Source organism: Heliconius melpomene, chromosome 13 (genome assembly GCF_056956725.1).
Source record: "Heliconius melpomene rosina isolate 202511_hmr_F chromosome 13, ASM5695672v1, whole genome shotgun sequence".
Classification (NCBI taxonomy): domain Eukaryota; kingdom Metazoa; phylum Arthropoda; class Insecta; order Lepidoptera; family Nymphalidae; genus Heliconius; species Heliconius melpomene.
Window position 1 is genome coordinate 14,863,628 of NC_140401.1, and position 26,340 is coordinate 14,889,967.

The 26,340-nt window shown below is 30.5% G+C and overlaps 2 protein-coding genes across 3 annotated transcripts; both read right to left on the reverse strand.

The window, feature by feature from the left end:
• Positions 1-1,728: 1,728 nt before the first annotated feature.
• On the reverse strand, positions 1,729-14,039 carry LOC146533110 (hemicentin-1-like). Of its 2 annotated transcripts, none has more exons than XM_085196674.1 (25): positions 13,776-14,039; positions 13,129-13,358; positions 12,908-13,021; positions 11,654-11,743; positions 11,217-11,351; positions 10,932-11,094; positions 10,598-10,782; positions 10,421-10,499; positions 10,148-10,308; positions 9,585-9,756; positions 9,245-9,496; positions 9,007-9,079; positions 8,614-8,810; positions 8,142-8,313; positions 7,571-7,668; positions 6,959-7,109; positions 6,617-6,741; positions 6,187-6,330; positions 5,552-5,689; positions 5,069-5,181; positions 4,760-4,990; positions 4,355-4,502; positions 3,580-4,277; positions 2,992-3,153; positions 1,729-2,552 (listed from the first exon to the last, which is right to left on the reverse strand). In XM_085196674.1, exons 1-25 carry the CDS (start codon positions 13,996-13,998, stop codon positions 2,277-2,279), a joined length of 4,530 nt encoding a protein of 1,509 aa, XP_085052800.1. In that variant the 5' UTR covers positions 13,999-14,039; the 3' UTR covers positions 1,729-2,276. The 2 variants fall into 2 exon arrangements, with proteins under 2 accessions (XP_085052800.1, XP_085052801.1); XM_085196675.1 differs by having other exon boundaries at positions 6,617-6,750; positions 13,776-14,020.
• Positions 14,040-16,175: 2,136 nt separating this feature from the next.
• Positions 16,176-24,641, reverse strand: LOC146533111 (hemicentin-1-like). The gene is made up of 18 exons (XM_085196335.1): positions 24,274-24,641; positions 23,618-23,847; positions 23,005-23,127; positions 22,452-22,541; positions 22,205-22,333; positions 21,624-21,798; positions 21,358-21,542; positions 21,129-21,216; positions 20,621-20,778; positions 20,238-20,394; positions 19,947-20,096; positions 19,298-19,435; positions 18,671-18,798; positions 18,239-18,487; positions 17,986-18,133; positions 17,291-17,913; positions 16,933-17,076; positions 16,176-16,423 (listed from the first exon to the last, which is right to left on the reverse strand). The coding sequence occupies exons 1-18, from the start codon at positions 24,494-24,496 to the stop codon at positions 16,178-16,180; spliced, it is 3,384 nt and encodes a 1,127-aa protein (XP_085052461.1). The 5' UTR covers positions 24,497-24,641; the 3' UTR covers positions 16,176-16,177.
• Positions 24,642-26,340: the final 1,699 nt, after the last annotated feature.

Consider the following 26,340-nt stretch of genomic DNA (forward strand, 5'->3'; position numbering starts at 1 on the left):
GTTTAAATGTAATGGTGGAAATCGTTGAACGGAGTGTCTTAACACTAGATTCTCTATGGCCACCTAATGAGGGACAGCGAATAACTGAATATGGCTTTGTTATACTAGCTTTATTACAAATATCTCGAAAATTTTCGATGTTTAATAAGACAACGTCGTAGTAAATGTTATAATACAAAATGAGTATATACACCCATATTCGTCGTGTTAGCTTACTATAAAAATATAAAGGTATTTCGGCAATAACAATGAAATATTGAACTTTAGGCAATATCTTATCGAATTTTAAGATGAAGATGAAGATATGCTTGTAAGAAAATGACAGTATTACAAACACAGTTACAAAATGTGTAATAGTGTTACAGTTAAATAATATGAACACAGCAAATACCACTGACGCCATCATGGCGCAGAGTACGGAACCCAACGCCGCAGTTTATAGTGGCAGTTTGGCGCCGCTGAGAACAATCAAAATACAGCGCTTATATATCATAGAAAATAGAAACACAGAGAAAAAGATATCAAAACCAGAATTTTGGCCGAATCATGTTTTAAATTATTTATAGTTATTTTGCATCTGCGTATTTTAGAGGCAATGTATTTTTTTCCATCAGGCGTATGCCTTTTAAAATTATATATAAAAATGTGAGATATTTCCCCACTAATTCATTGAATTCAGTCAGAATTTGGGTATCGAATTTGTAAGTAGTTCTCATTTGAATACCTAGATCACAAGGTCTTTTAATGTTTACATTATTTAAAACAACATTCTTCACACAAAACAATTGCAACATCAACAATCATTAACAATGACCTTTGACAATAAAGAGTGCATTAATTCAAAGCAATCACATTTTATTTTTAAGAGTAATCTATGATTACACATGGCATTTACCATAGTATAAAGCCGGGGGTACACTAAGATTGCTCAAATTTTTGTTTCTATTTTCAGTTTGGCTACACTACGAAATGTGAATATTTGTTCGTTTGGGACGTTGGTCAATAACATTTTTTTAAATAGGGTAAACCAAGTCCCATTTCTACCGATACTTGCACATTTTATAGCACCAATGGATTCATAAGGAAAAATGTTATATAGTACCTAAGATTTGTATTTTATAAAAGCTTCTGCGGGCGAAGTCATGTACAGAATACTAGTAAATAATAAGCAAATTGTTACTAATAAGGCAGAAGATAACCCAAATTGTCAAAGTATAACGAAAAATTAAGAAAATACACAATATATATAATAACTAGCATCGCAATTTTTACACATTTACACATATCCTAATTATATTATTTGACAACCGACTTCTTTCTGTCATACATCTGGTTAATTCTTATTTTATTCCTGGTTTAATGACAATTTCCATCTCATCCAACCATCCAAAAAAAAAAACTTTAGAAAATAGCGGCAAAAGTTTGAAAAATGACACTATTCTATATGATTTCATTTTCACGATAAGTAAAACGATTTCAAGATTTAGTTTTATCTAAGTCAAATATATATATATCACAGACAAGGGTCATATATTTTAAATTATTAGGTCTACAAATTAATATTGTTGTATTATTCCTGTTAAAATTACTGAGATTAAAATTTCCAGTGGCTTTATTGGTAAGTATACTGGAAAGGAAGTTCCCAGAAGTACTACTGGTACTGATATTTAACTAGTAACGCTAGTTAGCAACTTTTATTTTTGGAATTTTGCAATATAAAGAACAATGTAATTGAATCATCTTTATTAATATCTTTAAGATTATCTTACAATCGTCTCCAAAAACTTGCAATAATTAAGCCATGTGTTAAGAAAAAATCTTTTTTTATCAAATTTAAACAATCCAGCATATAGCACGAAAGGCCGTGAGAACTAAGACACTTAATTTTCCGCTTTCTATCCTCAAAGTGGAACAATTGAACCCACAATCATCAGGCTCACAGATATACCCTGTCCCACAAAGGCTACAAAATACTGACTTCCATTATAATTAGATAAGACTAATAATATAAGATTTTAGAAATTGACCCATTAAAGATTGTGAAATTGTAAAATCAACAACATTCATTTAAAATGTAGTGCATATAATGTTTTAGTACAATTTGCCTTGTAAAAAATTGTAGGTGTTACTGTATATTTTAATTATGTGTTAATACTATTGATCTTTAAATATTCTCATACATATATTATAACAATTATCAATTATCAAACTGTATCTAACAATCTAAAATCGAAATCTAACAATTTTTGTTTATCACTTATCTTCTACTGTCTATTTTAACCTAGGGCTAAGGCATATTTGGGTATTAAATTTTGTGACAAAACGCGTGTGGCATTCGTAAAATTAAAGCCGAAGACTTGTTGAAATTCTTGTACGTTGCAACAGACAGTGAAGCCTTTATTCAAATCGTACCATTCTGTATTTCTCATCCACTCTATGGTGTGACAAATATCACGACAAGGTATCTTTTTAATCGCTTCAGGTAGCGTCAGGCCCGCTAAGTTAATTTGGATAATAGCGACCGCTTCATTTTCCTTAGGATTATATAGTACCTGAAATCAATAATAAATTATATTTTTCTATTTTATGAACTTAATTAAAATTCTCGTGAGGTAGAGAGCGTAACTCGGATACGGATGTGGGTGTTAAATCGTATATTATACTCATTTGGGGTGAAAGTATCAGCCACTGTCCTGAACTCCTTAAACAATGCGATGGGCACAGAGACGACATGACATAACGACCATTCTATGGTATGTTAAGTAGTTTCTTCTTTTCTCTTGTCATAGTGACAAAGTGGGAATATCTATAAGTACCTAAGTTCACTTATATTGATTGGAGGTCGATTTTTTACCAAGGGGGTAAAATAGACGATGATAAACCCGAAAACGGAGTATCTAAACTCTAGAAAGAAAGTTCAACTTGCATATTTCAATAATGTGATATTGTAAAAAAAACAGCTATAAATATAAACATAAGTCAACCTAGTACCTTCCATATGTAGGGGGATATCGGCTGCTTATCATGCTCGTCCATTAAATACTTATTGGCATCATATGAATTCAATGTTTTGGATGACCCTGTCCATACTTCCAAGCTTTCGTCCAAACTTTGCACAAGGTTTCTTACCCGCCACTCTACTTCGTTCCAATTCTGTAAAAGATATACCAACGATATCATTACTACGTTATTAGAATGTGCCTGACTAATTATCTATTATGATTCTAGGTTTACATATTATGTTTACGGAAATTAAACAGCCACATTATATTTGTAGCACTTTATGACAGATATATAGTATAACTAATAGATCAGTCTATTAGATCCCAGGGCCCCCAGACCGACGTTGCTATCTCCAAAAAAGACCCCACTTTCAAGTTAGTAAGTACACATACCGTCTTAACTATATATTAGACTAACAATCCTCAAAATTTCAGCTTTGCTAAAATTACCTAGTTTAATTTGCTTTGTGCCATTTGTAATTATTATAATAGTAGCTACATGAACGCTGACAATTTTTCCTTTAACTGTGTTATTTTCTGTTTTAAATTACTTTCGCAAAGTTTAAAGGAAACTTACCTCTGTCCCACATGTACTCCAATGTGGTACAACGTTTAAATAGCTATATGTCGCAAGTTGAGGTAATCCAGGAAGAACATCCTTGGGATTTATTAACTGTCTTTTTTTGTAGCAACACGAATCGGCTATTATGGCTGACCGTAGGCTAATGAAAGCACCCATTTGATTTTGACAATCATACATAAAATCAAATTCAAAAGGTAAATGATTACTTTTACTGAAGTTGGTATTCATAAAATCATTGGGTATAATATTTGCAAAAGATGGACTTAAGGTGTGTTTAGCAAATACTGGCACTTTATTGTCAATATCAACACATACAGAATAAACGCCCCAAACTTTTGATCGTACATTAAAACCAACAGTCACCAACGCAGTGTGATCAGTAACTTGACCACAAGAATCACTCTCCTTTTTAGCTACAGGATGGTTTTCTTTGAGGCAAAATAAATCTTTATAATCCACCAGTTTGCCATTAATTTTGAACGTGGATTTCTCTATACATGTTGCAAAGACAGTTTCACGGAAGATATTTTCTTTGTCCGCAACATGGCTCATTGGACAGTTTAGCAATAAAGTATTTCCTCTAGGAATTGTAATTAGACCATCGACTTGCTTAAACGGATACCATTCTCTTCTATAAGTTATAACAAATGGCTGTTTCCTATTAAAATCACTTTCAATATTCAACGTGCATTCTAAAAAACAAAAATTAGTGCATATTATAATTATTGTAAACAAAACTGAACTTTACTCATTAAAAGGCTACACCGACCCTGCCGATTAATATTGAAAGTTCGTGTGATTTCTCCAAACATATTCTTCACTTTACAAGTATAATGTCCAACATCACTGGAATTCATGTCGATTATAATTTCCATGAGAGACTCATCCAATTTATGGCCATTTCGGTACCAATCTGTCTGAAATGTTTATAAGTGGAATGATAACTATGTCTACTAACAATGAACTGAAAATCATGCAATGAAATGGAAACATTTACAGCATATAATAATAAAAGATTGTAGGCTACATTAAAAAATATTTTGGTTTTTTCCAAGTACAATTCAAAAAATATATATTTATGATTTATTGATGATCAGTTTATTTTTGTCTTTTTCAGTAATTCAATTTACAGTGTTTCAATATGAGGCTAAATTAAAAATATAATGTAGCTTACTTTTAGCTCTGTATCGCTGATGGCGTCACATCCTAAGATAACTGTTGATCCTTCCTTATATTCTATATCTGTTTCTTCATCAGTCACAAATTGGGGCTTTCTGCCTACAGTGATTTTTTTATATGATGAATCAGATTGCAAAAATGTGCTAACTCTACAAGTATAAATTCCAGAATCACTTAATTTTGCATTCATAAGATGAAGTTCGCCTATTGCTATGATCCTTCCATTCTAAAATATATAAATAACGTTGTTTTAGTATTTTATCGATTTCTATCATTTATATGTTTAAATATTTCTATTTTATACCTTATACCAGCGCACTAAGTCTTTTTTATCATGAGGTAAATCACAATCAAGGTTAGCAAATGCCCCTTCTTCAAGTAATATATTTACGGTACTTCCATCTGGCTCAGGATATTCTAAAAATAATATATTATATTTATATACGTTAGGGAATAATTCAGGCCAGTCATGGCGAAAGAGCACAAGCAAGTGCCAAGGTTATGAGTTCGATATCCACTCCAGAAAACTAAATATTTCATATTTTCTTTATTGAGTGTAATGAGACAAAAGTGCGGCGTTCACCGACGTGCTCGATAATAGATTATCGAGATTCAGTAATAGGATGTTCACTTCCAAGTAAGTTCCCAATGTTGATCATGGCCACTGCAAACAACGTTTTCGCTGTAACCTATACTACTCGATATAATTTTTATATTCGCTAACGTGATGATCATGAAACAAGTGTATGCTCGTTCGTTATAAACTTTTTTAGTTCTTTTGACGTACCTTGGATATCTACGTTAAATACTTCTGTAGCAGAACCTAGTTTATTTTCTGCTTTACACTTATATGTCCCTTCTGCGCCTTTGTCCAAATTCTTAATTATTAATGTTCCCTCGTCATCGACGTCGTACCAATCTGTTCCTATAATAGTATTGCATTGTAAGCTGTTTTTGTTAAACATAATTTTTATGTTTTCCTTATTTTTTTACGACGAGATCGGCGAATTCCACGTTATCATTTCCGCCTAATTTTGAATCAAAAGACATTAAATAAAATATTCCATAATCGATCAGTATATATCTTACTTTAGCCTCGCAAATATATACAGTGCCGAAAATATATAGGGAAACAAAAAACGTGTTTTAAAGAACAGGTGGCTTATACAATAGGGCATTATATTTTATTATTATTTAATGTTGTTATAATAACAGGCAGACAGGTTGTAGGTTCGACACGATACTTAATATTCATTCATATTTTCATTTCATCGCTCTGGTGCCAAGGCAAGAACGTGTTGTTGAATTCCGCAACGCGAAAGTGGGGAGCGGAGTGTTTTAACATGCGGAATATAGCATGAAGTTGAAAAAAAATTAAAAAAAGTGCTTGATTTAATTCTTCTTTGCCGCAAAAATTCTTACCGACAGCAATATTGTCATCATTTATTGTCCAGGTGATCGTTGGTTTTGGGTTGCCCACAGTTTTGCAAGGAATTCTTAATACTAGATCTCCAACTATTCCTTTCAAAGTTTTGTCGATTAATGTATTTATTATAGATGGTTTTGCTGCAATGTTTATATCACTTTAATTTTTTTACAGTTTAGAGTTTACAGATTTTCAATAATATCAGAAAAAATCATAATAATTGTAATTTAAATAATTGCTTTAAATAATATTTTTTTAATAAAATTTAATAACAGCTCAAATACAAATTAATAACGTTATGCCTTACGCTAAGTAAATTTATTTTATACTTTTTTGTTTGTTTGAAGTCGGTTTGTTTTTCGTTAAAAATTACGATTTTAAATGATGGAAAAGCGAAGATAACAAAAGTATACTTTTAATTTTTACCTGTGACATGGACTTCATACGTTAGATATACTGGATCCAATGAATTATTTGCCATACAAGTATATATCCCGTCATTTTCAAATTTAGTTCGTTCAATTTTTATACTATTTGTCTCATCATCAGTCCTGAAATTCCTGTTAAATAATGTATTAAATAAACATTTTCTACTTTTCAAATGAACTAAATGTGTATTGCACATGCATGTACGTGTGTATGTGATTTAATTAATGTATTACTAATTGTAATGTTAATGTGTAAACAGTGGCATGGTTGGTTTCTAGGAAGTTTTGAAAATAAATTTATAAGTTTTAAAGTGAATATCATATTAGTGAAAAAAATTACCGTAAAATCTTCAACTTATCTGATGAAGAACTGAAAAAAGTCCAATGTACTTCAGGTTTTGGGACACCATAAGCTTTACATGTCAATGTTAATGGACTCCCTATATCCACATCTATTTCTGTCACCTTAGGTGTTTCTATGTAAATAGAAGCTACAAGAATAGAACATCTCTTTTTTGTAATTTTATAAAAATTATTAACATTACCCATAAAATATTTTTCACGAATTAATTTTATTTTATTATTATGAATCAATTCATTGCTATTGCAATTTGCATTCATTATTATTATATTGAAAATAAACAAAGAATGCTTTAATTATTATAATTATTTTTAAACTGGGTAATTATCATATGTTCATTTCATGTTTCATGTTCAAATCAATAATCATTCAGAAGATTGTAATGACATTTTACGAAGATTATACTATGTTTCCATTTAACTTGAGAAATAGTATAGATCTTACCTGCATTCTCCCTTAGAAACTCAATGTTATATTCGTAAATGTAATAGGTAAGATCTATTGGTCAACAAATTTGAAAAAGGTTGGTATCCATTTTTAAAGGTTAAATTATATTTAATATTACAAATAATTAAAAAATATATATCTTACTGTGTACATTCATTAGGAAATTTTTACGTGCTTTTCCTAATTTGTTTGTAGCTTCACATGTATAAACGGCTCCGTGGTTATCTAAATTTGCTTTAAAACTGAAAATATAGATTTATTTAATTTTAACTAACTAGACATTAGAGCTACCACATTATTGTACTGGTAAATACCATATAAACATTATTTCGAAAAAACTAGTGTTAACACACTCCGTCCCGGATGCTTCCGTTCCCCACTTTTCGCCCAATTCTTTGCCGCAATATAAATTTTACGCCAAATTTTCGAGACATTTGGTTATAAGTAGCGGAATTTATTATTGTACTTTCTTAGACAATGCGGGGCAATGAAAATAATTTAAACATAACCCATTACCCCAAGTGAGAATCATCCGCAACACCACTATGTCACGATAGTCTCAATTAAAACAATTTAATTATTTAATATAATGCGGTTAATTAATAAACGTAATGAAGTAGTCATCATTATCAAAGTTTCAATGTCATTACGTAAGTTCTAAATATGGATTTATAATATTACAAACAATGTATGATAAGCAAGAAAACATGGTTACCGCAAAATATTGCCACTGTAAATACGATGTCTGCCCGTACTTGTTATTTCAACATTATTTTCAAACCATTTAATAATAGGTAAAGGGGCACCATCGGTCGAACAAACAAGCTTTACTCGATCTCCTGCCGCTGCACTGACAATTTCATCTTCGCCGTCAATAGTTGGAGGATCTGATTATACAAATATATAAATCAAATCGGCTTCACGTTGTATCCCGTAAACAGCAAAGTAGGCAGAGGGAACCTAGTGTTAAACACTCCGTTCCCCACTTTCGTTCAAGACATTATTATTAACCACTTAGATTATTCTACTTATGTAAATAACGAAGGAAAATTTAATAACAATTATAACAAGATTCAAAATTTAATAACAATTATCATATAATCAATAGGGTCATAAGATCAATAAGGTCGAAATTTAATAACAATTATAACAAAATTCAAATAATCAATATAAAAAAAATAACTTACATTCAATAAGAACATCTGTTGCATGGCTGTCTTTACCAAGTTTATTATAAGCCGTACATATATATATTCCTGTATTAGCTTTCGTGACATCGTTAATGACGATTGTATCTTTTTCTTTATCCAATTTAATGGCTTTAGCTGAATTATCAGATTTAAATGACCAAATAATCTTAGGTACAGGATAGCCACGTGTGACGCTAAAAAAAGGCTTCAGTTTATAAAATGTAACAAGATATTAATGACACGAAAAACATATGAAAGATAAGCATTCCATGAACTCAACAGTTTTTCTAAATTTATTGCTAGGAGAAAATAGCGCTTAACGATTCCTAGAACAATGAAAAGCTTCAGGTTCAGTAGAAAAGGAAATATAAGCAAAAAAAATTAGCTTACCTGCATTTTATCACAGCGGTAGATCCAGTCTTGAACGTAAGACTGTGTATACTTTTGTTTATTTTTGGTAATGCTATAAAAAAATATTATATAATTTATAAGTATACTAAGAAAAAGATTTTTATTTAATCTATCGGTTGATGTGATTATTAAAGTATGTGGTTAAGAACAAAGACGAAAAGCTACTTAACGTATTTAAGCGTTTCAAGATTCTCTATTAAATTTGTTAATATTTCACCTGCATGTAAAGACACTTTAAAGGATATATTCTGGCTGTGATATCCATTGGAAACTTCAACAAAATAACTTCCTGCATGGTCAAAATTTACATTTTTTAAAGTTAGAGTGGAGGTAGCGTTCTCAGTTGACAAATCATAGTTATCGTCATGAGTTATTGGAGTTGACCCCTTGTTCCAAGTTATCGTTGCTTGAGGATACGCATCAACGATTACTTCAAAATTAAATGAGTCTCCATATCTTATGGTTGTATCTAAAAATAGTATATACATACATATTAGCTTTAACAAGAACCATTTTTAGTGGATCAACTATAAATACTAGTACTAGATACAACTTACCTATAGGACCGTTTAAAACATTCAAGAAAGTTTTTCGTTTTGTTTCAATTTCAATAGACGCTTCATTTACACCTTCAGTATTTACTGCTTTGCATGTAAATGTTGAATTTTTATTAACTTTATCTATGTTGAGAATACTTATATATTCATAAGGCAGATCAACTGGTACGACCTATAAGGTTAAAAATATAAAGTATTTAAGTACGTACCACCTTTATTTTGCGTATTTACTTACAAAGAAATAAAATTAAGAGAAATTTGAGTAAAGTTTCTTCAAACAAAAACATAATATTTGAGTTCGCATATGATTTTACTTTCGATAATCAAATAGTTTCTTTCTCATTTAGCAGCAAGCAAGCTATTATAGATTTAACTTTGTCTCTAACATCCACCATGTAGACATTGATGGTCGACGATATCATAAAATCGTAAATTCTACGAAACAACCATGACCTTTACATATTAACAAAGCTGTAGTACATTTTTTAGACATAAGACTATAATCTAGTGTAGATAATTATCTACACCCTTATCAATTTAATGTTTTAAACTATAGTACTTACTTTAGACAGCGACTCCGAACCCGTAGAGTCGTACCATATGACGTCGGGCTTGGGATAGGCATAGACCTTACACTTAATATTTAAAGGTTCGTCATATTCAGCATCAATTTTGTCTCCGTCCACAATTGTGACTGATGGTAATTTGTTTACGATCTTTTTTTCTAGAATAGAAAACATGAATTAATGTATAATATTCAATTATACATTTAAAATTCTTGAAACGATCTTTGATGAGTGTAATGGAGACAATATAGGTTCATAATTTAAGTTTACCTAATTTGACGTTTTGTGGCTCAATAGTCGTGGTTCCCAATCTTATAATTTTTTCTCCTTCTTTTGTGTAACCTGTAACCTAAATTACCAAAATAACATTTTTTTCTTATAATAAACAAAAAATGTATTTCTATGTACAAGAAACAATAATAACAATAATTTAAAAATTAATCTTACTATGAGCTTAAAACCATTGTTACGTGGTAAAAAGGACTCAGTTGCATAAAGTTGATCGTCTTCATTAATTAACTGAAGAGGTAACGTTGTAATTAAATTATCGTCTAAATCTTGTAGTTCAACAGTCTTTAAGGTAACATCTTTATTATAATTGTCTAATTTGATGGCCAAATAAGATTTTTCATCTAAAAATATATAACAATTAGGAATATTTATTCAGTCTGACATACATTATACATTATCAATATACATTGAAATATTTTTATTAATAGACTAGAAATTAAAAAAAAATTAAATAGTTGTTATACATTATTTTTAATCAATTTATTCATACCTGGAATTGGTTTAGTAGCGGTTTCCTTTAAAAACGCGGGTTTAAAAGTTGAAAATCCATGTCGAAACGTTACAAGGGTAGAACCAGTGACCACCACTGAAGCTGGCCCATACGATTCGAGAAGAATAGTATGGACTCCTGGTTTTACTTTTACATGCTCTATCTAAAAAATACAATAATAGAATTCGCAGACCATATTTTTATTATTTAGTCGGAAAAAACTGTGTCTATGTGTTGGTGGATATATTCTAATTAATTGGCAAAATATCTTTTATTATTACTTACTTTTGTTCCATGTGTATGTATACTTTTATCCTTTTCTGTTTCTACTATCTCTCCATCAGGTCCAATTACATGAAATTTAGGATCAGCTGCTGATACAGATACAATAACATCCCAAACTTTACTGTCAACATTAAACTGAAAATATTGTAAAACATTACGTTTTACAGGATATGAAACCTACTGAAAATTCCGCATGCTCACGCTCACCATATCTCCTCCCTATTTAAAGCTACTTTGTTGTTAAACCAAGTAAAAGATAAAAAAACAGTTGAAATAATTTTTCATTAGTATTAGGTATATTCTCTCTTTTATTTTTATCATCTTACACATTTCGTACATATTATTTGAAATTTGAGTAGGCAGTAAAAAATACTTTAACCTAATAAAAAGCATATTACTATATAACAGGCATATCCATAAACTGAGTAAATTCTTACTTTCATTTGTTTTTCTGAATCCTTCGTTATGTACTTTTGTCCTAGAGTGGTTTTCACATGTTTCACTGACTCTATAATGTAGTCGATAATCTAAAACGAGATTTAATGTAAAAAAATGTAAGTGAAGAAGAAGTGTGAAGAAGTGAGAAATAAGATATTATAGAAATACTAGTGGGCCCGGACGCGGCTACGCCCGCGAAAATATAAGCCTAAATAATTAAAATAAGTTAAAAAATAATAATAAGTGGAGATTTCTTATTAGAAAAAATATCTGAGTAACCGAAATGAACAAACAAAAGAAATAAAAGTAACTAAAGGAAATTCTTAATAATAGAAAAAGTACCTAAAGTTTGCCGTGCGCGCGTACTAAACATTGTTCTATATGAAATAATTATTAATTTTTGTGAACAATATTAAATAAAATCCCAAATGATTAAAATTACGATATTTTAAGTGTATAACATCGGTATAGATAACCGAACTGTGATAAATTAATTATAAGCAGCAAATAATTACATAAAAAATAATAGTAATTCGAAAATATATAAAAATTTACAAAATCATCAAAGTCATCTGCCCGTTCGCGTCGGTTATACTATACCACTCGTAGGCTAGGTCATTTCGAATCAGTGATATCTCCTTATTTAGTACAATGTTATACAGTAAACTATAATTTCCATCTAGATAAAATGCTAAAAGTGACTATTATATTTATTTTCATAAGGATGAATATCGAATTATAGAAATCATCTAATTTTTGTTAATGTATACAAATCTATATCAGCGCGCGTCATGTATGCATTAAGCAAACTCACTTTGGGTGACGTTTTCTTAAAACAACAAACTTTGCAAGCCGTTGCTTAGCAACGCGTAGCGACGATTGTTATTAACATGGCGGAATAAATTGCTTGTCAAATTAATTATTTGAATATATTGGTATATAACGAAAATATTACAAATATGAGAAAAAAAAAGTATCCTATGTTCATCCCGGTACCCTCATGTGTAGACACATGATTTATTTATTTATGATGACACTTTATGAGTATTTTATCACAATTAAATTAGCGGTTTGGCCCTGATTTCGTAAAAGACAGACAGACAGACAGAGTTACTTTCGAATTTATAATATAGGTATGGATTGTAGACAATTTAGATATATAAAAAAATTATATGATTTTTTATTTCTAAAGATATTGTTTTTCATTCAAATCAAACTGTATTGCCAGAAAAAGAAAGAAAATAAGTAATCACCTTATTCACATCATGTTTTTCTATATGAAAAACTTGTCCGGACGTCGCTACCGCAAGCTTATCGTATACTAAAGAATTGCCAGTACCACATTCTCCAGTAAGTAGAAATGTAACCTACAATAAACGTAAAAATATATACTAAATAAATAAATTTGTTCATAATATATTCGCAAAAAAATATAATATTAAAATATTAATATAACTAGACAGACAGTGCTAACCTTAGTTGATTTTTTAAGACTTAAGCTTTTAACCCTTTCAAAAAGTTCATAATCTTTTGCTGAAGCATCGGTATAGACATACAAAAATGACTCTGGCTTGCTTTTTTCCAGTGCTAATTCAATGCCAGTCATTGCATACTCGGGGCAGTCGCCTCCTCCGTCCACGTTAATATTATCTAAAGCTCTTTTAAATTCATTTTGATCTCTTGTTATAACTCTGACTTTTGCATCTGAATAAATAAATAAATAGTTGATAGGCATATATAATAGTTACAAAAAAATTAGACATAATAAGCTTAAGGGAATTTATCTATAACATTTAATTAATAAAAGTATATTATATGTATTAATTACAACGTGCCATTTTCCAGAGGTGAAACTAACATTGTTCTGTTATAAATATAAAAACATATATTTAGAATCCGTTAGCCCATTAGTTATGGGTTCGCCTTTTACTCGGGGGAATAAATTGTTATTTTTATTTCCTCGCTCTGGTAAAAAGATAAAGTGCAGCGTTGAGTTCCATCTTTGGGAGATGGTAAAATGGGGAATGGAGTGTCTAGACACAAATTCCCTGCTGCCTTCAGCGTACCCTGGTACAGCATGATGCTAACAAATAATATTTAATTAAAAATTGTGAACATTACCTGGATCATTGAAAGTTATTAAAATGAAATCGTCTATTCTACTTGCATTCGATTTCAGAACAGCGTCAAAAAGTAATTTAGTTTTTTCCTTTACTTGGTAAATTTCATCTGACATCGATCCTGTATCATCAATTACGAAAGTAAGGCTACTTTTTGATATATCTGCGTAAACTAAATATTGAACTAGACATATTATTACATAAAAATAAACTTTACGAAACATTGTTCTTGTCACCGCTAACGTGAGACTGGACCGCGCAGTGTAATTTTATACGAGTCTCCTTATCGTATTTAGCTTATTATTAATTATTTGTTATTAGTAGTAGTTACTGGGAGTTCCCCTGCACATCGCTTCAAAACATTGTCTTAAAATTTCGCATGTGCCAGCATATTATTCGAGTACAGGTACTATAGTTATACGTAGGTATATAATTATACAAATGAAAAAAACTAAATTACTTGTTTAAAATAGAAAAAAAAGTTAAAAAAAAATTATGTTAATTATTTAGTCTAGTCTACACTCAACACGCAATGCCTCCAGAATTCGGCAGAAAGTGGGGAACGGAGTGTCTTAACACTAAGTTCCCTCAGGCTACCCTGCTGTATGCGGGATAGAGCGTGAAGCTGATTTAGATTTTTGATTTTAGTCTAGACTTCATGGAGGAGTAGAACAGTAAAAAACTGTCGAGAAAGTAAGAACTGTAAATGCGATAGTTACAGGTTCTCTAATATCTTAAGGTGAGAAACGGAGTGTTAGTGTTAACTAACTTTAACTTTAATCTTCCTTCTGCCTTTTCCAATATGCGGAAAAAGGTCTTAAATTGCAAAAAAAACTTTTTATTATTTTTTATACCAACTCATAACTATAGTAACTACTAGACTCATTCAAAAATTGTTATATAAAATAATTTATTAAAAATTGCATAATTTTTTTTTCTCATACGCTTCATATTACTTATAATAATATGACACATATTAAACATTGTCACTTATATTTATAAACAATGAATTAAAGCTTGAGAGATAATACATTTTATTATTATAATTATCTTAATTCACTTTTTAACCGACTTCTGTGAGAAAAGGAGGTTATCAATTCGACTGTTTTTTTTTATATTAAAAGGTTCAAAATTATAAAATTATAAAATCTTTATAAAATTATTTTTCACTCTTTAGTTCGTTGTTAGAAGTCGGTTTTTCTTTTTGTTAAAAAATAATTTATTATTTCAATTAACCATCGAAATATTAAGATAATTATAGAAAAATGTAAAACCCGAATGGATAAAACTAAGGAGAAAAAACAAACCTAATGTTAGTTAAGTATCATCATTAGTATTAACAGTTAGGACCCATTTAAATTTATTTGAAACTAGTTTAGGAAAAGAACTAAAAACTACAGATTAATAGATTACTTGGTTAAATCCTAAAAATAATTATCTTAAAACGGGGGCAAAACTTGGTATTTAAGCCGCCGTTCAAGTGAGGTATTAAATGAAAGGGCTCTGGCTAAGCTAGGCTTGAATTTTAGAAAAATCTCTAGACCTAGAGCCCGACTCGCGCTTGTCCAGTTTTTTACGAACGACGAACGACGACGACTTTGAACGACGCCAGGCTTGGTCTATTTACCAAGGCGCGAAAATGAAGAGTAATTAAAAAATCCATTCTTCCGAGTGGGAATCAAACTCACACCGCGTCGCGCTTACAAAAACAGTGCCGCCGCGACTCAACGGTCTTAAGCCAGGTTTTCGTAACTCTGTTCAGTCATCTCATCTCTGTTCAGTTCATCCATAATATACGAAGTAGATATGTCTAGTTATTCTTTTGTTTTATATTGTAAATATATTCGACCCTTCAAACCGTTCAGTTAATAGAAGCAATTGTTTTTGATTAACGAGTAACTCTATACAATATAAGCAATGGCGATGGCTTTCTATACTTCCAAAACTGGTACTTACTTAGAAGGTACCTACTAATGATAATCATTATTGACCTTAGTAAAAAATATTGACCATAGACTATATATACGTATGTATGTATATATTATGTAACATGGGAAAAATCATACGATCGTCGATCTAATTGACCTTTATTGAAGCTATCTATTAAAATATTGAGGCCAGTCGTGGCGCAGAGCACAAGTGTGTGACTGTAAATGCAACTGGTTGTGGGTTCGATCCCCACTCTACAAAATGAAATATTTATTCCCGACTGCTAAAGAAGGGTTATGTTTTTCGCGCGTATCTTGTTTGTATGTAATATATCTATATTATAATTTATGTATTTGTATATTAAAAGTCAAATTTCAGCACTACTAACATTTTTATATAACTAGATGGTTTAAAAGTGCTCGTGATTTGTTTGCTAGACTAAAACAATAAAAGTAATTAAATGATGTACTCGTACTATAGTAACAATTTTATTGTAGGTGGAAAAATATTTTCATAATGAAATATCTTCATAAATTCTTTGAGACTGCAACAAAAAACGCAGCCTTTTGATGAATTTTGCCATTGCGAGTTTTTCATCCAACTCGTCTGGTTACAAACGTCTGTACACGGAGGGTCATCTGTGCAAGAATGGTCCGAAGGTTGTGGAATATTTTCTACGATAATTGCAAGCCCCTCGAGTCCATTTTTGTTAAATATTACCTAAAAAATAAAATAATGTCAATACTACCAACGTTTCAAGTCAATAAAAAGTGTTACTTGGGAACCTGAGAACCTGGGAACCAAGTGTTAAAACACTTGTGATGTCCATTTTCTGCCGAATTCTGATAACATTGCGTGTTGAGTGGCGAAATTCAACGCCGCGTTTTGCTTCGACATCAAAGCGAAAAATCAAAATATTATATATTTCATTTCCTCGAGAGGGAAGCGCAGCCGCAATCTGTCACTGTCTGTCACTCACCTCAAACTCAAAATTTAAAGCCTTAACTTATAACGCTAATATACAAAATTTAGAAACCGTAAATAGATTCCAAGGTATTCTTACGAATAACAATAACTGGAAGAAAGAAAATTAAATATTTTATCTTTGTTCAGCTCTTGTTATATTACTAAAAACTATTTTATATTTCAAAACGTATTGCATTTCTAAACGTTATTAGTTGATACTATTAATAATTTATGAACTTTTAATATTTTATTAATATTATTACCTTCCATATGTAACGTGGGATATTGTGACTCCGACCATACTTATCATTTATTTTTATAAGCTCCGATATTCCTATCCATATTTCAAGATATTGATTTAGTGACGTAGAAAGAAATCTTACGCCTCGTCCTACTTCGTCCCAGTTCTATGAATAAATAAAAAATATTGGCATTAAGAAACTAAGGAAATAAATAAGTTTTACAACATGTTATGTTAAATTAAATATGACAGATGACAAAAACGGTGAAAAAAGCATTTAATCATCACAGAATCTCTAAAAGTGATTTTTAAAATAAACATTAAAATATCTAAAAGGGATTTTTAAAATAAACATTAAAATAATAACAGTAATGATCCACCTCAGTACCACAAGAACTCCACTGGGTGACAAAATTTCTATAATTGTATACTGCAATTTGTTGTAACCCTGGCAACACATCTTCTGGACTTAGAAGCTGCTTTCTAGCAAAACAACATTTTGAAGCCCCATTTGTTCTACAACCTAAATCATCTTCTGATTTAAAGGACAGTAGCCGAGTTTCAGCATAATCTTTGGGTATTTGATTTCTCATTTGAATATTCATAAAATATTTTATGAAATATGTAACATTTGTATTTTTATCAATACAGGCATCAAAAATCCCAATCCACTCTGTTTCTAACTTAAACCCAATACCCATCAGCTCAGAGGGCTCTTTAACACAATTTTTTTCACTCAATTTGTTTTCTGTCAAATGTACATCTTTGTCACATTTTAATTCAGATATATCGATATTTCCGAATTCTTTTGTCTTAAATGATGTATTTTCTAGGCATTTCGCTTCAAGTATGGTAGAAAAGCTGCGCTTACTATCGGATATGATGGAATTTAAACAAATTATTTTGATGTTCTTATTGATTTGTACGGATCCAACAATCCAAGCTGAAGAAGTTGATAAAAACAATGGCATTTGTCTATGGAACGTCATATTTAATTGGCATTCTGTAAAAAAAGCATAATTAATAAGCATCAAGACAAACTTAGGAAACCATATTGTTAAATTTTAGGATTCACCTTTATTGCTTTTGATTTCGAATATACGTTGAATACTTCCTCTTTCGTTACTTACTATACATTTGTATATGCCAATTTTCTCAATTTCCATGTTAAAAGAAATTGTAGAGTTTTTTGAAATTATTCGAGACCCCATAGACCAGACTATCTGTAAAAACAAAAAAAATCCATTAATATTTTTGGAATATAATATTTATTTTTAATACTTTGTGATAATAAACTTAGACACAATATATTGCAATGAAACGTCTACCTCAGGTGTTGGATAGCCATATGAATTACAGTCTAAAAATGCCAATTCATTTTCTTTAAACGCTATTATTGTTTCAACTTCGTATGTAAAGAGCGGCTGGAAGACCACAATAACTTGCTTGTGAACTGATATGGAACGTTCTATAGTGCTTATTCGGCAACTATATATACCTTTATCATCCAATGTTACATTTACCAGATCAAAGTCGCAAAGATCGTTCCGTGAACAGTTCTTAATAAAGTATCCGTCCTGAAATACAACTAATCTAGATTAAAATCGAGAAATTTAATAAACACACACATTTAGTAAACAAACACTAAGTGATTATTTATTATAATAAATAATTAGGAAACCTCTTTCGTCGCATCACAATTACTATTGACTTACTGGCTGATATTTTGAGAAATTTTAGTAAAGGAAAATTTTATTTACCTTGTACCAGCGAGCATATCCATTAAAACGAGTTTTATCTTGCTGTTCATCACAAGGCAGAGGTAAAGATGTTCCCAATGGCAATATACTCTTCGCCATTAATTTGGACGCAGGTGGAATTAAATTTTCTGAAAAGCAGTTTTTACAAACAACACTTCCAAAATAAAAGATTTTTTTGGAAAAGTCATTGTTTACCCAGACATAAATAAATATAATCTGTTTTATTATTTTCAAAATCAAGAAAAGATTAATAATTAATCTACTTAATCTTATATTATACTTTACAAATGGCGTTTTATTTTAAAACGATAATTTTGATTGAAAAAATTACTTTTTCATTTTTGGGATTTTTTTTTTCTGAATTATATTAGACTTATTATAGAGTAGTTAAAACTGTGGTTTCATTTAAAGTGGTGCTGACAAATCCACCCTGTATAAATAATGCACTGTATGCTTCTAATATAGCTTCTTGTGTAGATTTTGACAAGAAAATAAATAGATATATAGTTAGATGCTAGCTGAATTAAATTAAATTTTGTTTTGATTTTATTTATTTCTCTTCTCATATAAATTCTCTTTCGTCGTTTGTCATTAAAAAAATATTATAACGTCGTACTAATTACTTACCGTTTACTATTATTTCAGATTCAATCCAGTTAATACCATCAAGACTTTCCACTGAGCATTTATAAAAACCTTGTGAATTTTTGTTAATGTTATTTAATATTAAAGTTGCGTTTATATCAATTATATATTCATCTGTGTCTGAAAGAAATAAATATTTTATTTTTTATTATTGTTATTATGTCCATTTAGTAAATGTATTTAAAAAATAAACATATTTCTTTTTTTTTAATATTTGGCAAATATGTAAGGTACGATACTAGATCGCACGTGTGGTTTCATTTTGTATCGAGAGTCCTACTGGTGATGATGAACACTATTTAGGGCAAACTGTAAAAAATATTTTGTTCGTTTATTGATGATGATCGATGGTTACAGTTCAGTTCAGTTCTTCATTCATGGCTTTCAAGCAAACCAATTAAGCAACAAATACTACGCCAATTTTCCATTGAATATAGACAATAAGTTGGCGATTTGTCGATGAAATAGTAACCTATCTCAAAAGATGAGATTGCTTGTAAAATAAGGTTATCAGTTTTGTATAGTGACTCCTGCCAATCGGTGTAGCTTGTGCGAATATTATTTAATATTACAATTAAATTATAATATATTTTAAAATAACATGAAATTTGTTGTTTTTAAATAAAATTACCTTTTCTTGATAGTAGCTCTACTTTTTCTCCTGATCTATATTCCCATTTTATATTTGCTAGCGATGATCCTTCTGAAGATATATTACACGGTATTTGTAGAACTAAATCGCCTACAATAACTTCGTATACATAGGCAGGATGTGGTGGAACTATAGTACAATTAGTTAATAATAATAAGATAAAAAAGAAAATAAATAATAATCGTGGTATATGAATAATTTATAATTACAAAATTACACAAAATAAACTTTGGTAAATATTTAGAAAACATTAAATTAAAGTTATTTTACCTGTTGAACTATCCACTATATTTCGATTTATTTCTAAAATAACAGATCTTTCATCTTTGCCAACCGAGTTTGTAGCTTTACAAGTCAATTCGCCTTCCTTATCAACTTTATCAATAGTCAACACACTTCCGTAATAGGGAAAATCATAATGTATTATCTTTAAAATATTAAAATGAAAGCGTGAGTAATCGTCATAACAATAAAAACATAGTTATCTCACAATAGCAAATGAAAAAAAAAAGATTTTAAAGGAAATAAAAATGTACAATATTTTAATACGATTTTTTTCGATGATTATTATTTCCGCACTGAGAACTCCAGAATGCAGTAGAAATTAAAGTATTTTCTTCGATATTAATAATTTTAAGGTTTTTTTTGCTTACTTTGGGCCGCACTTCTTGTCCATAATTATTTACCCATGTAATATCGGGTACTGGCACCGCGTGAACTTTACATGTTACGGATATGCTCTTATTAAAATCTACATAAATTTTAGGTTTCGCTAATATATTTATTTCTGGTGCTATTTTGTTTGTTTCCTCTGCAATGAGAATGATAATTATTTTAGATTTAAATATATGAATATCTTGTGTAGTCTTTATATATAAAGTTAAAATCATTAGGTGAGCAATGTATGTTATTTTCTTTTTTTCAACTTTACAGCGAAACCCGCCCGCAGGACATTGACAAAGAAAAAGTTAGTTTCAAGGCACTCCCTTCTCCACTCTTCAACCGAATTTAAAACATTGCTTTGTCGCAAAACTTATCACGGCACTACGGCAGGCGAGCGGATTCCTAAGCGGAACGGAGCAAACGCTGCCATACTGCACGATGGCCTGCAATAAATAAATAATGTAGTAAAAATCTTAAGACTTGTAAGAAAAACGTTACCTTCTTGTTCTATTTTAGGGTCAGGACGTTGAATCGTCGGTATGGTGACTCGTCTAATCTTTTCGTTTGAATTCGTATATCCAATAATCTAGACGAAATAAATCCAAAATATTAATATTTTTATCCGATATATATTTTTATTTATTTAGTTTAACTGTATAAGCTACCTAAATAACTTCTTAAGTAATATTTACCAGCTGATTTAAAAAAAACCATATTTAACACCTACCGCTATACGAAACATCCCTTCAGGTACTTCAAAGGGTTCTGTGACATAAATTTGCTCATCTTCATCGAATAGCGTTAAAGGTAAAGTTGTTAAAATAATAATATCATTTATATCTACTATTTCTGCATTCTCTAGTAAAACATCATTTGCATCGTTATCCAGTTGTATCAGTAGATAATGCGGTTCTGAAGTTATAATTGAATAATTATTTTTATGTTCAAAAACTATACTTAAGAAAGTGATTAGATTTCTAATTTATGAGTTACCTGTAAAGCTACCACTAGGCTTTATAGAAGTTTCGCTTAAAGATGTAGGCAGGGTTGTTGAAAATCCGTGTTGAAAGCATATACTAGTCGACGAAGTTACTGTTACTAAAGTTCTGGTTTTCTGGTTCAATTTGATAAAGTAATTTCCATTTAATTCTTTCTCTAATCTTACTATCTGAAAATGATTTAAAATATAATCAGTTTAATCAATATACACATATATATACATATATCAGCGTTTTCTCTTGTCCACTTTTACAAAAACGAAAAATAATTATCTATATTAAAAAAGGGTTCGTAAAAGATATGGCTATGACTTCTTTTTATACGAAATCCATACATTTTACAAAGACACTACAGATTTTTTCGATTATTATATAATCATCATCAACATTAATAGATATAATTATAAGTCATGATTATGGTGATTTGATTATCCATCTCGATCATAATGCGATTCTATTTATTTCTTCTGACAATTAACTGTATAAATTAGAAAAAACCTAAATATTAATAAAGATAATTAATATATTAATTATGATTACGAATACTATAAGGAAGCCTAAGTAAATTATACTTACAGTGTTATTTTCAGTCTTCACTACATTTAAAACGTTCATTGGCTCTTCTTTAGAATTATATACAGAAAAAAGTGGATGACTAGAGGACACGCATAAAAACACATTGGAATTTTTACTGTCTATCATGAACTAAAACAAACAATTGTCATATTTGAGTGGTGTATAAAAATCATTTTTGTTATTGATATTTTCTTTTTGTCATAATCATTATTTTCACATTTTTATCAAGAAGTTTTTTCAATCTTACCGGAATCAGTTGGTCGAAATTATCTTCCACAAGTTTTCGCTTCAACACAGTAGTCTTACTTTTTAAATTATTAGCAACGAAATTAATAATCTGAAAAACGTGTGATAAATTAATCTCACTATGATAATGACCAAAAACTAATTAAAAACGTACAAAATTTCAACGGGACTCAAATTCGTGTCTCTAGGAACTTGTTTTTAGAAGACGCAGGCTCGAGTCCTAAAATATATATATTTCTAAATACTTTTTTTTCAGGACCGAATCAGGAAATTGAGAAATATTTTTTAAGATAGATATCTTCATGAAATAAACGCGTCAAATAACATTCGTATGTACCCCATGGTACATAGAAAAAAAATAATAAGATAAAGTTTGAAAATTAAGTATTCCTTTCACAAATCATCATCGTGTACGGGATGATGATGAACCTAGCTACAAATCACTTCATTCACTATTTTCCGCCCGAATTTAAAAATTACGTATCATGTCATTGAGTGGCGGAGTTTAACGCCGCATTATGTAAATATATATATATTATATGAACTTAAATTACCTGAGCAACGTCATCTTTTTTTATATTAAAAATGTGTCCAGACGTAGTTTCAGCTATTTCATCATAAACAAGATGCCGTTCCTTTTTTCCAAATTTACATTTACCAGTTAAAAGGAAATTCACCTGCAATGTAAATCGTTGTTACAGTTCATAATGGATTAAAAGTCAAACCAAGCCAGACCATCGCTGAGTTACGAAACCTCCTCCAGCTCCTGTATACATACACTCAACACCGGTAACCACTTAGGGAATAGCGAGTTTGGGTGGTGGTTACTTTGGTAGTTATTAATTAAATAAGGTGCAATAATAGTAATAAAAATATAAAAAATGAGCTTTATAGTTTAACTTCGGTACAATTTTTTACATATTATTTACTTAATAACTCTCAAAGTAATCACCAACCAAAATTCCATATGGGGACATATAATAGTACTTGCAGGTGGTGGGAGTATGTACACAGGATTATTTTAGGATTTTATAACGTAACGGAGGTCTGACTGCTTTCGACTCCCCCATTTAATATTATTCGTAAAGTTTTCACAAATTAATTATTTGCAGATAATGCGTTAAGCTTTTCTAAATTTAAGCCTTAATTAAAAAAATAAAGAGACACCTGGGTTGATAGTTTCTGGCTGAGACTCTTGACGATTGGCGCATATTCATAATCAATAGCTGACGCGTCAGTGAAGACATATAGAAAAGAGTTAGGATGACTATTCTTTAAAGCTAATATTATGCCCGTCATTGAAGCTTCGGGACATGTGCCTCCAGTTTGCAATTCTATATCTTGTAATGCTTGTTTAAATTCCTTTCTGTTTCGGGTTTTGACTGTTACATTGGCACCTGGTGAAAAATATCTGTATTGTTAACATATATATGTACACATTAATTACTAATTATTGAAATGTCATAAAAAAAGTCTTTATATTTTTTGGTTTATGTTTCCAAACTGAGACCAGAGCTGACTTATTGGTCTTTCCCCATTTTGACTGAAAATTTTGTTTCGGTCTCTTTAATAGAATATAATAAACTATGATCGATAAAGCTGCATCTTTGCACCATCAGTTTACCATTAGATCGAAACTTCGATAAGTGTACAGTAAGATTGTGGCGTTGATATATACGATTTAATAAAATTAATATAGAAAATCCTACCCAGCGAAGTTCAAGCATTATTAGTCATAAAGAAAAAAATATGGAAATAGTCAATCTGATGTGATCCAAATCCGATTATAAACATATATTCTTTAGCTATCGCAAAGTACTTACTAGGATCTGCAAATGTCACTAATATGAAATCATCTATATTATTCGTTGTCGAATTAATAACATTATCAAAAATGTTGTCCGTGGTACTTTTCACCTGTTCTATTTCATCACTCATTGTATTAGTTACATCTATGACGAATGTTAAACTGGACTTTTGTTTATGCCCATTCACTAAACAAAAAAGAGTTCCAATCACTACAATAATATACTTTTTAAGCAACATCGCGTAAACTTAAAATCTTTTAGCTGAAAATAATTCTGTCACTCATAACTTCAGCGAGGTCTGTACGTTAATGAAGGCGTTAACCACCACTCACAGCGAGATTAGTTTAAATTGTACTATCACAATGTTGAAACGATTTAAACTCTGTAATTTTAAAATGCTTCCATAAATAAATAATGATAATTAGCTTCCTGGGAAGATTGCAGATACGTATGTATATACTGAAATCTGTACATACGTGCTTTTGTGTTTTTTTGCAGCTTGCTTTTGTTCAATAATCTACCATTATTCTTATGATAGACTCTAGTTATGTTTCTACAATGGGATATCAATAGACAGGTTGTGGGTTCGATTCCCACTCGAGGAAATTAAATACTTATTATTTTCATTTCTTCAGTGTTGGTGGAGGCAAAGCGCGGCATTGAGTTCCGTCACTTAACACGCAAGCGCCCAGAATTCGGCGGCAAGCGACAGTGGGTAGCGGAGGGTCTTTACACTAGGCTCCCTCTGCCTACCATGCTACATGCGGAAGAGAGTTAAAAAAGTTGAGTTGAAAGTGAAAGTAGAAAAAATACCTTTATTTTTTTTTTGTGTTTATTAGAAAAATGTTTAGTTATTTTATACTTATTTAAGTAAGCAGGCTTGGACCTCTTATAAGACCCTTTATAAGCACCCAGACCAATCCGAAGTCTATATCTCTGAAAGGGCCCCACTTTCAAATTAGTAAGTACGCATACCGTCACAACTCCATATTAGACTATTAATCTTCGAAATTTCAATTTTACTAAAACGACGGTGGTCTGGGAGTATTGCGATCTCACTCTATCAACATTCATTGGTATACCGTTCTCCATTTTTCGCTGAATTCTGGAGGCATTCCGTGTTGCGTGGAGGAACTCAAAGAGCTTTGCCTCGACTTCAGAGGGAAGAAATCCAAAGATACATTGAATAAATATTTCATTTCCTTGAGGGGAGATCAAACCAACAAAATGTTCTAATAGTGACCTTTTGTTACAATTTTACCCTTTTTTAATGAATGCGACCAAAAAAAATCAATTTTGTAAATGGTAAGATACATTTTGTACTTGTTAAATGTACAGTATTTCAATATAATTATTATATAATAAAATAAGTAATAATAAATTTTCTTATAAATTCAACAGTTATCTATGAAGTCCACGTTTGGCGGAATCGCAAACAAACTTACGTGAGGGCATAATGTTATCAATTTCATTACTATGTATGTAACATGTTGCATTCGTACATATACATCGAATACGTACGTATATTTTCAAAACGCTTTTTTTTGAACCGGGTTTTTTTTCTCAAAAAGGAAAAAAGACAATCCTGTAAAATTATAAAAAAATAGATAACACCTACTACGAATAAACGTAATAAATAAATAAAATAAAGTTAGTTTATTTTTTGTATTGAACAACAACTAACAACTGGATAATTTAAGTATTTAAAATATACTCAACATGCAATGCTTCCAGATTTCGGCGGAAAGTGGAGAACTAAAGTGTCTTAATGGAAACTGAGTGTGTTAACACTAGGTTACCCAGAAAAAAAATAAGATCGTGAAAATCTAAATAGATAGTAGGTTAAACATGTTTTAGATATCTAATTAAACTGATGTACCCGTTAATGCGTAAGATACACGTGAGTTTAGAACAAATGTCACTTCGCACACATGTTTTTTTTTAGCCTTCCGTTGTACCCCATGTATAGCAGGATGGGCATAAGAAAACCTGGTGATTAGACACTGTGTCCAAAACTTCATCCAATTATCGAGACATTGCGTGTTCAGTTGCGGAACTTAACGCTGCTCTTTGTTTTCTTAT